At 47.3% G+C, this 16,585-nt stretch overlaps 1 protein-coding gene across 1 annotated transcript in view; it reads left to right on the forward strand.

Moving 5' to 3' along the window:
* Positions 1-1,234: 1,234 nt before the first annotated feature.
* Positions 1,235-16,585, forward strand: part of LAPTM5 (lysosomal protein transmembrane 5) — a 34,403-nt gene continuing 19,052 nt past the window's right edge. The window contains exons 1-3 of the mRNA XM_054012052.1: positions 1,235-1,401; positions 12,513-12,606; positions 16,307-16,383. Of these exons, the coding sequence (XP_053868027.1) occupies positions 1,324-1,401; positions 12,513-12,606; positions 16,307-16,383 (249 nt within the window). The 5' untranslated portion in view covers positions 1,235-1,323. The remainder of the gene's footprint in view (positions 1,402-12,512; positions 12,607-16,306; positions 16,384-16,585) is intronic.

Consider the following 16,585-nt stretch of genomic DNA (forward strand, 5'->3'; position numbering starts at 1 on the left):
ACTGCGGTCAGGGGAGGCCCCAAGACATCAGCCGCGCCAGCCCCGACTCAGCCAGGGCTGCCTCCTATCTGCATTGGGCAGCTGCAGTTCCCAGCCCCAGCTCCGCAAGTGAGTCCCTCCTGACCCGGAGCGGGAGTGGAAGGGGAAAAGCAGTGAGTGACAGGGGGGAGGTGGGAAGAGGAGTACATGGGGGCGTGGCCTCGGGAGGAGGCGGGGCAGGGCTTTGGGGAGAAGAGGCGGGGAAGGGGAGGTTGCAGCACTCCTGCTGGAGTGTCTTGTTTTTAAATATTACCAAATTGGCAGCACTAGGGTGACCTAGGGCAGCCATGAATTGGGCCCATTTTTCTCGCGCTGATGATAGACAACCCCCTTCTCACCCTCTCTCCAGCCGTGGCCCAAAGCCACAAGATTGCCCTAAAGCCCACATGCCATTGTGGCACATGCCTACTGAGGGTAGGGTTCGTGTAGGCTGATGGCTTATAATATACCCAGCAGTCGGTACCTGGGTGCACTGTGCTGTACATGAGTTAGGTCAATTACAAAACTACCATGGTGAGGCTCAGAGAATCACATTTTCAAGGATGATCACAATGCACAAATCCATGTGCAAGATAGCTAAGTGTGTGTGTGTGTGTGTGTGTGTGTGCTCCTCCGATTTCCGTGTAAATTGTCCGGTCACCTGCAGGGTGGGTGGAATGAATGTTTTGTTATTGCTGTTGTTGTCTTTACTCTGAACCCTGCAATAACAGATTTTGTTTTAAGGACCAAGGTTTGCAAACGTGGGGGCCTCAAATTAGTCTCCTAAATCCATATTTAGTCACTTAAAGGCTGGTATTTTACAAATGTGCTGGTCACCCAGCGGCTTCAGTGGAATTCATGTAATGCTCAGCGTATCTGAAAATTAGGCTACTAATTCTGGTGCCTAAATGTGAGTTTAGGTGGGTAACTTTTGGTTGAAAATCTTAGCTCCTGTTTTTATTTTTGGTAATTTTACAGGATGGTTTTGGCTTCGTGCTTAACATGACATAACCACTCCATGCTGTGCAGGCAAAGGGACTCTGGCTTCAAGCAGTAGCATTCGCTGATGTACTTGCAACCTGGGACAGGGCAAGATTTAGAGATCAGTTGCTTTCAACGTGATTTTGTTTTCTCTTGTGTTTGGAAATCTCAGAGACCTCGTGTGACGTTGGAGATGACTTGACACATTTATAGTCCAGGAAGGAAGTTGAGCAACAAGATGTTACATTGCGTTGCTTGGTCACTTTAGTGCAGCTGTCTTGGATTCAGCAGCTGTCGCTCCACAACAGTCGAAAGGGATCAAAAATGTCTCCCCAGACGCCCCCGAAATGTTGCTGCTTCAACATCAAGACTGGAACAGTCACTCTTGGCATCTACCACATGGTAAGTTACGAAATAAATGTACAGGTAGGAAAGCTGTAAACTGGGAAATCAAACAGTTCCCAAAGTGTTGACTTTTCTGTGTTCCCGAGAGGTGGGGGGGAGGCCGATGATTTAGGAGCGATGGACAAGAGAGGGGAAAAAAGAAACCTACTGTCTGTGCTGATAGTTTTCTGAACTAGATTCTTCTGCCAGAGCCGATGGAAATTCACTGTACTTCCTGTTTCTCCTCTGCCGCTCAAGTGTCAGCCTTTGCAAATGCTGTGCTGCGAATCATATGAGCTTTCAGCGTAGACAGGCGGATCCATTTGTTACGGATTGTGCAGTGGGATGACATGCAAAGGGTTGTGGAAAAGTTAAGGTTAGGAATCTGTAGTGAGGTGTGGGCGTGCGTGTGTGTGTGTATGGATCAGGGCTATAAACAGTATCTAGGTAAAATTGTGAATGTTTTTAATTTCTCTAAAAAAACAACAAGGAATCCGGTGGCACCTTAAAGACTAACAAATTTAGTTGGGCATAAGCTTTCGTGGGTAAAAAACATTGGCAACTGAAGAAGTGAGGTTTTTTACCCACGAAAGCTTATGCCCAAATAAATCTGTTAGTCTTTAAGGTGCCACTGGACGCCTTGTTGTTTTTGTGGATACAGACTAACATGGCTACCCTACTTTAATTTCTCTAACAGCTTTTAGACATTGTACTCGGTTCCCAGTTGCTTTCTCTTTGAATATCATGTCTCTGTAAAGTTGCCATGGCTGTCCTGGGAGGATTATCGCTGTGGGGGGTGGGGAGTGGGGGAAATAGGGTGTCGCTCGGGCGGCCTCAGTGAACCCCAGCTATTGTAAGTGCTGTTTGGTGGCATAGTTCGAGTATCTTTCTGGTGGATGTAATTCACGCTGAGGCTATGACACATTGCACAGTCAGCCCAGGATTGGGGGAGTATGAAAATGGCTTCAAATCCCCTCCCCAGTTGCCCTGCGCCCCTTTTGCGCACAACCAAGGAGCGGGACCTCGAGAGGTCGCCCTGTAGGCAGTGAGACACAGTGTTTTTTAGGCCATTTGTTGGACAGGGAAGGGGTGGGGTGTCCTGGTTCCTCCTCTGGAGAGGCGGCGTCGCCATCCATTGGAAGAGTGCAGCATGCACCCGCCTCTGCGCCGCCCATGAGCACTGCATGTGATGGCTGGCTTGCCAGACTCCCCAGTGCGCTGCAGCTGCGTCATTGCTCCCAGCACAAAGCCATGGCTTAAAAGCAACACACAGGTCCACAGTGTATCTATCGGGCTAGATGCTCAGCTGGTATAAATTGGCGTCGCTCCATTGATTTCAGTGGAACTGTGCCGAATTGCACCAGCTGAGATCTGACCCACGTTTAATGGGAAATCAATGTGGAAGCCCAGTCACTAAGATCCCATGTATAGCTGGATTATAAAGGGTTAATACGTGAGCAATCGATTTTATAAGCATGCTACAAACAGGAGTAGTGTGTGTTATCGATGGTTCTAAGCTCATCAGTAGAAGGTGACGTCGATGGTTATAAGCAACCTAGCAAGCTGTCAGATTCTCTAGCACCATTGCCAAAGCCAAATGTTCACAGACGATGGTTCAGGCCCCAAAAGCAGGGCCGGCTCCAGGGTTTTGGCTGCCCCAAGCAGCCAAAACAAAAAACAAAACAAACAAACAAAAAGCCGCGATCGCGGGCAGCAATTTGGTGGGAGGTCTTTCGCTCCCAAGCGGAGTGAGGGACCGTCCGCTGAATTGCCGCCGAATACCTGGACGTGCCGCCCCTCTCCAGAGCGGCCGCCCCAAGCACCTGCTTGAGAAGCTGGTGCCTGGAGCCGGCCCTGCCCAAAATACCCTGAGACTAGTTTTAAAAATCCTGGGATTTTAAAACATAATCAAGTCCGTGTTCGGTTTTTTGCCTTCGGGTTGTTGGGCCTTTAGGGTAAATGCCCATCATGCTTTTCTCCACTATTATGAGGGTGCTTAAAAAAAAAAGAAAAGAAAAAGCTGAGATTGATATAATCCATGAATCCAGGAGATATCAAAATTTTTGTGACCATTTTCCCCTTTTCCAGCAGGCCAGTGAACATAGAGTCTTACCCTAAGGCAACTGAAGCTAGTGGGAAGATTCCATTGGGATTTCAGTGAAGCCCAAAGTCATTTCAGGGGACCGTTTTAAGATTACAATGAAGTCCATATTTATTTGCTTCTTTGTAAAGCTGTGATCAGTGGTCCTGATGGTGGGCAGAAAACAGTAATTGTGGCACAGTGCAAGGCGCTGAGCCACCCTGCTGCGGTCACCAGGAAAAATGTAATACTAGGGGAGGCAGTGTGGCCTAGTGGCTGGAGAACTGGCCTGACACTCGGGAGACCTGGTTTCTGGTCCTGGCTCTGCCACTGGCCTCCTGGGTGACTTTAAGCAAGTCCCTTTGCCATCCTGTGCCTCAGTTTCCCCATCTGTAAAATGGGGACAATGATACTGACCTCCTTTGTAAAGCTCTTTGGCTCTTCATCAGTCAATGTCAGATATTGTTATTCAATGATAAAAAAAAAGCTATTTTTAGAGAATAGTTCCATAGTCAATGCTCTAAGTGTTCAACAAAGTTTGAGGTAAAGCAATTGAGTGTCTCACCGGATACCAATAAAAGGACCAAGGGCGCTGACAATGCTGCAGCCTACCCAGGCCTCTGGGTCGAGGTGGGGTTCAGAGTGGGATTTGGCCAGCCTGCATGCAGGGGAGTCAGGGGGAATACATCACCCTCCTCTGCCATGCATAGGCCACCCGCATCGTCAGACCCTCCATGATGGGGTGGGCTGCTGCTCTCTCTCCCATGCAGGTGGCTGGGGAGTGGGCTGGGCGGGGTGTGGCACTCCCCACCTCCCTTGTGCTAGCTGTTGTGGAGGAGGAAGTCAGCTGTGCCGGGGAACAGCTGGTGCAGTTTACTTCCCCTTTGGTGCCAGGAAGCAGGGACTGAATTGTGATTCTCAGACTGTCCCACTGAGGCGGAGGGGCCTGCGGTTCTGAAGTCACAGGTCTTGCCTTATGCATGCCAGTTAACCAGTCACAGGGTGCCCCTGTGCATTGCAGAGGCGGGCAATGGGCGAGCCTCTGGACCTAGGCTGCTCGGGCTTGCAGGCCTCTCCTGTCATTTTCCCTCCTGCAGATTAAATTAATGGGTCCTTTTCAAGGGTGACTTTAACAAACCAACAAACATGCTTCCATAGCTAGTGAGAAGCCTGGCTCTTGTGTGAGGGACGGACCGGCCCCCTGCAAAGCTTCATTGACACAAGAAACTGCCCACTACAGAGTGTGGAAAACATGCTTATTGTTCTAATAGCGCTTCTCCCTGCATACTTCTTTTGTCACAAACTTGGTGGCTTTTGCCTCTCTCTCTCTCTCCATCTCCATACACTCTATCTATCTATCTATCTATCTATCTATCTATCTATCTATCTATCTATCTATCCCCATACACTGCATCTATCGATCTATCTATCCCCATATACCCCATCTATCTATCTATCTATCTATCTATCTATCTATCTATCTATCTATCTATCCCCATACACCTCCTCTATCTATCTTTTTCCTTCTCCAGACCTTAGGAAGAGCTCTGTGAAGTTCGAAAGCTTTTTCGTTCCACCAACAAAGCTGGTCTAATAAAACATACTGTATTTCCACCCCTACCTTGTCTGTCTGTCTATCTCTGCTCAGCCATCTATTTCTCTATCTGTGGTTGCTTAGAGGGTGCCAATCAGTCCACAACATAAGCGTACACAACACAGTGATCCCATCCCATCCCATCCCATCCCATCCCTGGTTTGTCTGCACCAACAGTGCTGGCACGGTGCGTCTCTTTCACACCGAACGCTGTCTCCTTGCAGAGAAGGCTGTCTAGCATCAGCACGTTAAAAGGTAAAATACGAGCACAGATTTTCTTTTCTTTCCCGTGTTTTTCACCGTCTGTCTGCAGCCGGGCACAGGAGAAAGGGAAAGTGGATTTATTGCCTGGCGGGTACTTGGATGATTTGCTTCGTTTGTATCAGTACAAGTTATTGCTGTGGACCCCCGTGATGAATCCCAGTGATGCTTGGTGATAGTAGCGCCATCAAACACCAGCGCTGAGGCTTTGTGGCAGTGTCTTGTGCTCCTGTAAATTAGATTTGTCTCATTGCTGAGCTCTCCATAGACTGTGACAATAAATCCTGGATGTTCTCCAATGAATGGGAAGATGGAGGGAATGTGAGACAGAGCGCAGGCCCGGGATTAACACCTGCTGAACAGGGGCCGTGGTGCTTAGCACAGAAATTTTAAAATGAAGCAGGGATGTGTTAATTCCCCCAGGAAGGGCTCGAGTTATCTGACACCAGATTCCAAGCCAAGCAGACCAGTGCTTTCTACGCACTGCCCGCGCAGAGCAGCTGAAGGAGGGCGCTAAGTGGCACCTGGCCCCCTGCTTGCTAGTCTGTGGAGGGAGGTTTTTCATTCCCCACTTGAACAGGGTGTGTGTGTGTGGACGGGGGTGAGGGTGATGGGGAAGTTGGGCTAGTGGGAAGAAATATTGCCCAGGTTCTGTCTAGGAGGGAAGGATGGACCCGTGATTAAGGAGCGAGTCTGGAGATGTGGGTGTTCAGGGCTCTGGCACAGATTTCCTGCGGGCAAGTCACTCGCTCTCTCTCCCCGATTCCCCATCTGTACAGTGGGGGTAACAGCACTGCTCTGCCTCCTGGGGGGGTTGGGAGACACTCAGATGCGACAGGGATGGGAACCATGGAAGCACCTTAGCTCGATAGTATCAAGGGAGCCTTCACCCTTGCACTGAGGAACTGAATGTTAAAACCAAATCACTTCAGCAACCTCCCTCCCGCTAAAGCGATCCAACCCTCCCATCAGCTGCTGATTCCCCTTTCCTCTCCAAACTGTCTTCCTCTTCCAACCTCCGTCCCCAGCCAGAATAATTCCTGCTGCTGGTGCCCCTTCTATCTGCCGGACCTGCATCCCTACCGCCAGAAACTGTCCCCTCCAGCACATCCTGAGGTGGGCACTCCGGGCAGGCAGGCACGCTATCTAGATTCGCTGCTAGCTTCCACTGCTGTAGCAGGGATACAACTCAAGTGTGGGTCGTGGTCCCAGATAAAGGTCCCTCTGGCTGCTGGAAACCATTCACGGCCCCCATCTCCAGCTTCCATCCATTCAACCCTCCTGCTTCTAGTCGCCCTCCATGGTGGAAGCTGCTGCATTCCCTGAGAGCTAAAGCCGGTCCATCTGAAATGGAAGGTCCCAAGCTGCCTTCATGGCTTATTTACTCCAAGAGTAATTAATGAAGGAGAAGCAAGGCCTAGAGCAGAAGGTTGGGCTGGTCTCCACTGGAGGTGATCTTGATTTAGTGCCTAGCTTTGGTAGACTTCTTAACTAAGACTCTTAATTTCTCTGTCTCTAATCCCAGTGGCCAAAATAGGGAGCTCTTTAAGGTCGGGACTGTTTCTTACCATGGGTTCGCACAGCAAGTAACACATGGGGGCCTATCAGGGAAACCATCATAATAGGACATTTCTTTATTCTTCGGGGGCTTGGCTGATTCCTCCCCAGAACAGGCTTCGTGTGGCTCTTTTGCCTCGTCTTTAATTTTTGTAACAATTTTCTCAATGTTTCCACAGCTTGTCTGAGGTGCCGCCCCCTCCCCCCCAGACCATCCCATGCACATGCTGTTGCAGTGCTGTGAGAGTAGGCAGTGTGCCAGAGCCACATCTATACAGCGGTTTCAGCTGCCTCTCTGACAGATGCTTCCTTATTCCCTCCGGCTTTTGCAGGTGAAATCTCACCGCCCGCTTTGTTATCTGTGTTGCTTCTCGAAATGGCTGATGTAGAAACACGGACGGATGCTGGAAACATGAGCAAGAGTGGAGCTCATAGAGGACACAGCTGAGTACAAGCCTGGGAGGCAGGTGCTCTGTCTATCTAGATTCCCCAATAACACCCTTCACGGTGGTGTTTGGTGCACCTAAGCGGTGGGTTCTGGACCATGGGCTCCAGAGCAATGTGGTGGGCTTACCTTCGGTGACTCTACCCGCCTGTTTTCCCTTGGGGGAGTTCTTTACCTCCAGGAGCGGCGGCATCGCTTTTTGCTGCCTACGTTTCCCAGATTCAGTCCCTGCCTATGGTTGTGGTGCTCGCAGGCATGGGGTTGTGGCTCATGAGACATTAGAGCAAGCGTGACCTTATCCATGTGCAGATTCAAATGCAGGACCCGCCTCTTGGAGAAAACTTCCCCACCTCTCCCAGCAGCGGTGTCTCCGTGCAACCAACTCACAAGGGGGAAATAAGAAGGGAATAAAGCAGGTGCATTGGTATCACAGTGTTTGGGCTATAGGAGAATCGTGCTTCACTAAACAGAAAGATTAAGGGCTTGACGCTCATGACATTAAGGTAGTGGTTCTCAAACTGTGGAGCGAGACCCCAAAGTGGGTTGCAACCCCATTTTAATGGGGCACCAGGGCTGGCTTAGACTTGCTGGGGCCGAAGGCCAGAGCCAAAGCCTGAGCCCCACCACCCGGTGCTGAAACTGAAGCCCGGGCCCCACCACCTTCAGTCCAGGGTAATGGGGCTCAGGTTACAGGCTCCCTTCTGGAGCTGAAGCCCTTGAGCTTCGGCTTTGGACTCCCCGCCTGGGGCGGTGGGGCTCAGGCTTTGGCCCCCCCCATTCGGTGCAGCGGGGATCGGGCTTTGGTTCAGGCTTCGTTCCTCTCTCCGGGGTCGTGTAGCAATTTTTGTTGTTAGAACGGGGTCATGGTGCAGTGATGTTTGAGAACCGCTGCATTAAGGCCACTTTAGACTTCTGGAGCAGGGTAAAGGGGCCTGAGTATAGACGGCAAAGCCAGAAGGGACCATAGTGATCATCTAGGATAGCCTCAGACCTCTGGGCTTGGAATCCATGAAGCTGTATTCAGACCCCTTTACGCTGCTCTGGCAGCATAAAGGGGCTTTAAAGTAATGAAAATCAAGCCCTTAATCTTTCAGTTTAGCAAGGCGGGATTGTCCTCTGACATGCACTTGGCTTTACTCCAATATACCTTCAGCTACATCAGCAGTTACTCTTGATTCTTGCCATTGAGAATGAGAGGACAACCTGGACCTCTTACTGCAGAATTCCCCCTTTTTATAGATATTAGCGATGAGCCTGCATTGTGAAGTTCAGATCCAGACCGTGATTCCATTTTGAATCCAACTGGGAACTACCCTAGAGTTCACAGCCATTTGGATTTGATGACCCCACCGTTTCAGCCTATTTGCAAAATTCAGTTCTGCAACCAAAAGTGAACTCCCCTAATGTTCAGCAGGCTCAGATCCACTGTTTCACTTGAGTTCCTGTTGCACAGAAATCTAAAAGAGTCATTTCCTCTTCTGTTCCCCACAATAGCCCTTGAGGCGTTGACCTCACAGCAGCAACAAGGGAAGAGAAAGCTCTGAGCGCTCTTCCGTCCTCAAACACCTCCCAACAAAGTTGCAAAGCTTGTTCCCGCACAGAAAAAGTAGCATGTAACGTTAGCACTTCAGGGATATTGCACAGTACAAATGTATATATCTATGTGATAGACCAGGAGAAAACAAATGGGTGTCCTCTACACAGGATTCTTTCTTCCATGTATAATTATATATCCTGTTTTTCTTGCATTCACACCAGTTGAGACTCAGGGAACATGAGATCGATTCCTGTCTCTGTCACAGGCTTCTTGTGTGATCTTGGGGTCTCTTTGAGCCTCCGTTCCCCATTTCTAAAGTGGAAACAGTTCTCCTCCTTTTCTCCCACTCTTTGCCTGGTGTATTTCGATTGTGAGCTCTTCAAGGCAGGAATCATCTCTTACTATACACAGCGTGGAGCAAAACAGGGTTCTGAGCTTGTTTGGAGTCTCCAGGAACATTACAGATAAGAGTACATTTTCTTCTGCTCAGTTAAACACACAGCTGTAGGCTTGATCGCTTCTCTATCTGCTACTTTCAGTGTTGTTTCCTGTATACACCCATTGCAAACACAAGTACAAACCACAGCTCTTCCTGTCCGTCATCTTCCACATCATTTTTCAGTTTACTTTCTCAAAATACTGTGAGAAGCTGTTTGAGCCAGATAGAATGTACGCAATTATTTATCTCAGTGTGGGATATGATCATGCTTCCTGTGCCTGTCAAAGGGTCTGGTATCTCATGATCAGCTCTGCAGAGAGATCTGTGAAGTCTAGCTGAGCTCATAGCCTGTCTCATCTGCTTCTTCTTGACAACACTTCAACACTCGCTGACGCCTTGTGAACCTAGTAGTTTAAGTATCATGTCCCTCCAGTGCTGCCTCCAGCACCAGGAGTATCCCAGAACATTGGAGCTTCTGGGGAACACCACCGTGTCCTGCTATGGGTAGGAATGGTCGGGAATTTTTTGACAAAATGTTTTTTCCATCTGATTCATCAAAACCGAAACATTTTGTGGGAACGGATCAATTTGAACAAAACTTTCTCCGATGAGGGATGAAATTTTCTGGTCAAAACCAGAGAGTTCCCCCACAAATTGCTAATTGTCTGGAGGCCTATGGGTCTCACATGGCTTAGGGATGACCTGGATTCAGTTTCCTGCACTTCCTGATTTGGAGCAGGGACTTGAATCCAGGTGTCCCACATCTTTGGTGAGTGCCTGAGCGAGAGAGTCAGTCTCTGTCTTGCTTTCTCAAGATCTCCTGTTGGAGCTGTTCCCCAATATGCAGTGGGCCAGAGAGAGATTCCCTAGCTCAGTGGTTAAGGTGCTCACTGGGTCTGTGAAAGAGCAGAGTGCAAGTTTCTCCCTCCGAATGCTGGACTTGACTCTGGCCTCCCACGTTCCAAGTGACTGCCACCCTCAAAGCCATTCTGCGGAGAATCTCTTGCTCTCTCCATTTTGTCCCAGTGCAGAATGGGAAAGTCTTCGAAATCTCAAGTAGTTTTTCCAGATGAGCGGAGCAGCTGCAGGGAGGGCCAGTAACAAAGGAGCTGGGAGGGTAATAGCAAGATGGGTACAGAGAAACAGGAGGTAATTTATTAACCGGAATACATAATATACAGGCTTAGTATGCAATGTACGATCGTGGCATATAACGCAATGTACATGCACGGCTCAGAACATACAAGCGTGGCCCACATACGACATACACCAGGGTTTGTACACGTATAGGCTACAGGCTGAGTCCTTATGGAGCTCATGCCGCGTCTTCAAATTCTGCCGCATCTAAATTTCTATTTTAAGAAAGCCCAGCCCCCTCACCAAGTTACTCACCCCGACGAATGTGAAGAAAACTTTCCAAAGGTAAGCAATGCGGCACTTCCTTCCTGAGTCTGCAGACAGCCTGAAACCATGGCTCTGCGAGGTGTCAACCCGACTGTGGTCCCATTGGAGTGCTACCTCTGAAAGCAAACAATGGCACTTTAAGTGTCACCCAAGCTATGTCCTGGCTGACCTTTTGGCAACGGGATGGGGAAAGGGCACGGCAGTGAAATCTGCATGGGCCGGGTGTTGCTACAGAGAAGGAAATGCAGAGGGAAGAAAGAAGGAGAGATACAATGACAGGACTGGGGGAGAGAAACAAAGGCAGGAAGCACAGTGGGCTGAAAGGGGAGCCTATTTTCCCACCCAGTGGTGTTGAAAGTTTCAATAAAGCACCAAACAAGTAAGAAATAATGGTGCTTTATTTATGCTTTATCGGCTGGAGCTCTGCTGTGGTCCTCATTTTATGATACTGCCAGCCCACAAGTGAAAATACTCCCTTCCCAGAGGGAGTTTGAGATCCCAGACACCTGCTGTACATAATGTACAGGCACGGCCCAGGACATCCAGCATACGAACACAGCACACCTGTAGTGGGATGCAGCTCTGGATTGACTTGCGGGACATTAACTCTCTGGTACACCAGGAGTAGTAAGGGGCGGGCACGTTTATTCCCAGGTAGTTTAATCTGGAAATTCCTCTTGCAGTTTATGATGGCTGCTTTCAGGATGAGCATTTCCAGTTCAGCTCCCTGCTCTGACTGACCTGCTGCTCCCACATCCCAGCGGAGTGCCTCACCCGTCAGGCTATTCTAGGGGTTGTCTCACCTATGTTTTTTCATGCCAGAATCCAAAAGGCTTGAATTTTGCTCCAAAACAAAAACAAATTCCAAAGCCTCCACATTTTTAACCAAACAGAATTGTTGTTCTCTGGCCAGGCCTACAGGCAGCAGCCATCACTCAGAGGGTACTATCAAAAGTTCTCCACCTCCAGCAGCTCCCATAGTGATTAGGGTTACTACCTGGTCAGTATTTGACCAGCCTGGCTGGGTTTTTTTTTAATAGATTTGCCAGTTGCCGGAAAAATGCTTTAATCTGCCGGGAGTATTTTTACGTGGGTCTAAAGATTTGCATTGTTATCACAGTGTTGTTATCTAATGTTAAAAGTGTCTGTGTCCAGTGTTCCCACTAACGCAGTTTAAGCGATAACAGATCAAAACTGTTGAAAATACAGCAGCTGTCTGCCCAGCAACACACACACACAAGTGTGTGAGTCACAGGACAGTGTGGAGAAGTACAATGTTGTCAATCTTATCTATATGTGTTATCTCTCTAGATACTGTAAGTGGCTGTTGAAGGGGTGGGGGTTGAGGAGTTGCCTTGGGGAGGCGTTTTGTGTGTGTGTGTGTGTTGGGTTTTTTGCATTTCAAAGGTGATAACCCTAAATTGAGCTGAGCTCTTTGGAAAATCCACCCAGTTCTCTTTAGGCCTACATGAGCGCCAAGCTCTTTTGAACATCAACAACCTTTGATGTTTGAAATAAATTCCTCACCGCAGAGCCTACAAAGGGGTTGAGAAAGAAGCAGTGTTATGGTGAAAGCCCAGGACTGGGCTGACTGAGTTCTTTCCCTCCCTCTCCCACAAATTCACTCTGTGCTTTGGTTTCCCCTCAGTCTCTCACAGCGCAGTTTCAAACCATTAATGTTTGCATGGCACTTGGAGACTCTGAGGTGGGTTGTCCAGTAGGCATTCCAAGCAGTAGTGATCTCTGGAAACTGGTTGATAAGAAATTGGCAGGCAACCTGCATAACGGTCTCCTCTGTTTTTGCCCTTCTAGGTCATGAGCATACTGCTCTTGATTGAGTACTCGGTGGAGGTGGCTTCTGGGAAAGGCTACTGCAAAGTCCTGGACAAGGATTACTACATTATTGGTAGGTTCAGTAGATGGAAGAGAAGCCAGAGGAGAAGCTGAGGGGGCTGTGTTTGAGAGGGTGCATTCAATCCAAAGTTGTTTCTTCTCCAAATCTTCTTCAAACCAGTTGTCAGATGCCGGAGTTTAGAACTGAGGGTCATGAGCTGAAAACTTCAGACCCAGATCCGACCTAAAACAGATACATAAAATTAGGGAGTAAATAGTAATCAAGCCTGACCTTAAAAACCTCTAAAGAAGGAGATTCCACCACCTCCCTAGCTAACCCATTCCAGTGCTTCACCGCCCTCCTAGTGAAAATTTTTTTCCTAATATCCAACCTAAACCTCCCCCACTGCAACTTGAGACCATGACTCCTTGTTCTGTCCTTGTAAGAATCCCGTGCTTTTTTTGTATATTGGGAGAAAGCTTTCCAACCACAAATCTCAAAGCCTCTGGCTAATATTAATTGATTAAAACTCATAACAGCCCTGAGGTGGTTGAAATTTTTCTGATTTCAAGTTTTCAATGATGTTTTTCTGCAAAAATGCAATTTTTGACCAAAACAAGACCAATTTTTGCTGAATTTTTATGAGTTTTTTATTAGTTACAGAGCTGATTGAAATTTTTCAATTATCAAAATGTTTTTTTTTTCTTCAAAATTTGTAATGTTAACATTTCGGGGGCGGGGGGATGAAATTTGAAAAACTAGTAGAAAAATCCTACAATTTTGTTTTTATTTTTTTTCAACCAGCGCTACCTGTCATGTCTATAGGCATTGTTGTACACATAAATGTATATTCTGCTTAGCAAAATGGTTTGAACCGCTGTCAAATGGAATATAAAATGTTCCCACAAATAGTGATGTATAAAAATGATGATTTGTTTCCAAAAATTTTTTGGGAAAAAAAAAATTCATTTAGTGACAATACATTTCACGTTTTACAAACCCTGAATTAAATGGCCAGTTTTAGCAGGGGAGACTGAGATGTCAAATTTTCATGAAGTTTCCATACAAAAATAAATTGTTATCCAAGCTAGACATTGAGTTTCACAAACCTTGAGATTTCTGCTTAAAAATAGAATGATTTTGTGTGAAAACTACTATTTTTTAACAAAACAAAATAAAAAAGGCCACATTTGGCATATATTCCCTCCACCCACTCCCTTCCCAAAGTTGCAATATTTTGCAATTTTGCAATGAAACCCCAAACACTTGCATTTCAAGGTGCATCACAAATATTTCACAGAGCTCTACTCATGAGATTTCTGACATTTCTTTTTCTGGTCAGACTGGAAATATGACAAAGAGCGATCTTTATAGTTCCAGAAACTATAAGTGCAAACAATGTGTCTAATCATTGCACAATGCTCAGCTTGAATTCAAATACAGAAATGGAAGAAGATTTGGGAGATTCATTCCCTTCCCCCCCCAAAAATGGTTCTCTCACTTGTCCTCAACTCCTGCTGTTCTGTGTGTACATTGCCCCAGAGTGGAGTGTGTTAACAATACCCTAGAATGTTGTGAAACTACCATTTCCTGGGAACCAATTTCACACCTCTTCGACTTTTGCTTTCTCATGCAAATTAACGAAGGGGCCAACCCCCAAAAGGGCACACATCTGTATTTAAACTTCTAATTTCATTATAGTTCTCAAAAGCTCTGCAGAAACAACTTGCACATTTCCGATGTGTGATATCATGCACTACAGAAATGTAAAACAAACAATAGCGGAAGAGAAGAGCTTAACCCGCACAGGGGAGATTTTCGAAGGCATTAGGTGTCCAAATCTCATTGACTTTCAATGGGCGTTGCATCCTTATTTGGCCTCTGTGCCTCTTGGAAAGGCCAGATCTCTAACACGCCTTAATTCCATTTGTGGTGGGTTAATTTCCTTTGTTTTTGTTTTAATTAATATATCAACATTTATCACTGTGGTAATAATGCCTGGGAGTTGTCACCACAATCTTGATGGAATCCTCCAGGGGAAGTAGCAGAGCTATACAGGAAACCAGGGTGCATGCAGCTTTTGTCATATGGACCCAAACCACCCGCACTGGAGGCAGAACCCGTTTGAAGGACCGTTAGGTTTATTTCTCTTGCCAATCCTGCCCTGCCTTTGAACCCAGCTGTTCAGAAGCAGCACTCTGCAGTGTCCCAGCAGCCCAACAACCTAAATATCCATCCCCAGCAATCAGCAAATGTGACTATTAAAACCACAGTTTACGAGTCCTGCCTGCATTCCCCCGGCCAGTTTATTGGGCCATAAAATAGAAACAGGCCTCTTTGCATTCAAGGGGAACATTAGGAGTCATTCAAAGTCCCTTCTAGCTGCATTCAGCACAGGAGCTCTGATGTGGCCAGAAGTTAATCAAAATACACATTAGGCAAATAAAACCTGGTTTTTTTATGAGTCCCCTCGCTATGGTTGCAAAGGCCCAGTGTAAGCTTCATCAGATCACCATGGTACCGTACACTGTTTATACCACATTCGCAATGAGAGAGGACTTTTATTTCGTAACATACTTCTCCCTGCTCATGAAATTCCTGGGTATCTCTGGGAGACGGGAGCAAGCCGTGATGCATAGAAACAGAGCGAGAGAAAGACCCATAGAGCATGTTTATTCATTCGCTGGCGTGTGTGTTTGTATAAATCACGGCCTGGGAAAGTCTCATGAGATACACCCCCCCAATTTGGGGAAGCTTTCACCAGCAGCAGCGAAATCCCCAAGCGAAGTGGACAGGCTGTGCGGGGGGCGGGTATCCTCTTCAGATAAGCACAGCTTATGGCAGCTTAGAGCATGGGTTTAGGGCTGGGAAAGGGGGGCATGTCTAGTGGGAAGCATGTCTAGTGCTTCTGTGACTACTCACCAGCCAAATCCTCCCATGTGAGTGGGAGGCAGGATCCAAAAGCCGAAACCCCTATAAAGGAAAAGGGGGACATTGTTGTTACTGTCGCACACCGTAGGCTGTTGTAGCACCTGCAGTGGTGCTCCCTGCCCTGGGGAGTGGAAGGGAGAATTCTGCAGATAGGAACTCAGGTCTGGCGCTGTGGATCCAGATTTGATCCCTCATGTGAGGGTGTTTGGGAGCAAAAGAGACATGATTCCATCCATTCAAGCCCCCTGCAATACAAACCACAGGTGCCGGGTGCTGAGGGAGTCTAGGGAGGAACAGATACAGCAAGGCCCAAGAATGAGTCTCAGTCGATAGAATCACAGAAGTTGGACATGGAAAGATCGTATTAAGATTTTCCCTTATAGTCTATTCTCCAGTGCGTCATCCACCCCAGAAGTAAATGTCCCATGTGATGGGGATTCTGCTACTTGCTTTGGGAGACAATTTGCCCAGCTTAACAGCCTGTGCAAAATCTTTATCTTCCACTGACAACATATCTTTATATCATTCCCTGGTTAACTGTGTCATGTCCCTGGCTAGCAGCTGCTCCATACAGAGGGTAAGAACCTACTACTGGTGGCCTCTAGCAGAAGTGCTTCTTTAGCTTATGGGATGGAGGCAACTGGATTTAGCAGTGAAGGTCCTGCGTTCAATTCCACAAGAGGAGAAGTCATTATGTTGAAGTAAAAGCTTTGACTTATGGGACCAAATCCTCCAGTCCTTAACTCAGTTAAATTTTCCATTGTGCAGTGATGGACTAAGTGGATTCGGCCCATGATTTGAAATGTTGCGTTGGGATCTTAATATTATTATTATTTATTAGCGGACATCACCACCAGCTTCCTGTTGATCTTCATGCTGTTTATCATCAGCTTCTACCTTCTCTATGGCGTGGTGAAGGTATGTCGTTTTAAAATAACGTCCAGTCTTGTTTTTGTCGGGATGGAGGGGGGGGGGGGGGGGAGATTATTTACAATTTCAAACCCATTGGACTGGTCACTGACAAATTTGCTCAACGTCTGGATGTGCCTATTAGGGCTAGGGGGAAATTGTCCCTCAAAATTATTTTTGAGGGAAAATTGGGGTTTCAATTAAATGAATT

The sequence above is a fragment of the Malaclemys terrapin genome, chromosome 22 (genome assembly GCF_027887155.1).
Source record: "Malaclemys terrapin pileata isolate rMalTer1 chromosome 22, rMalTer1.hap1, whole genome shotgun sequence".
NCBI classification, from domain to species: Eukaryota; Metazoa; Chordata; order Testudines; family Emydidae; genus Malaclemys; species Malaclemys terrapin.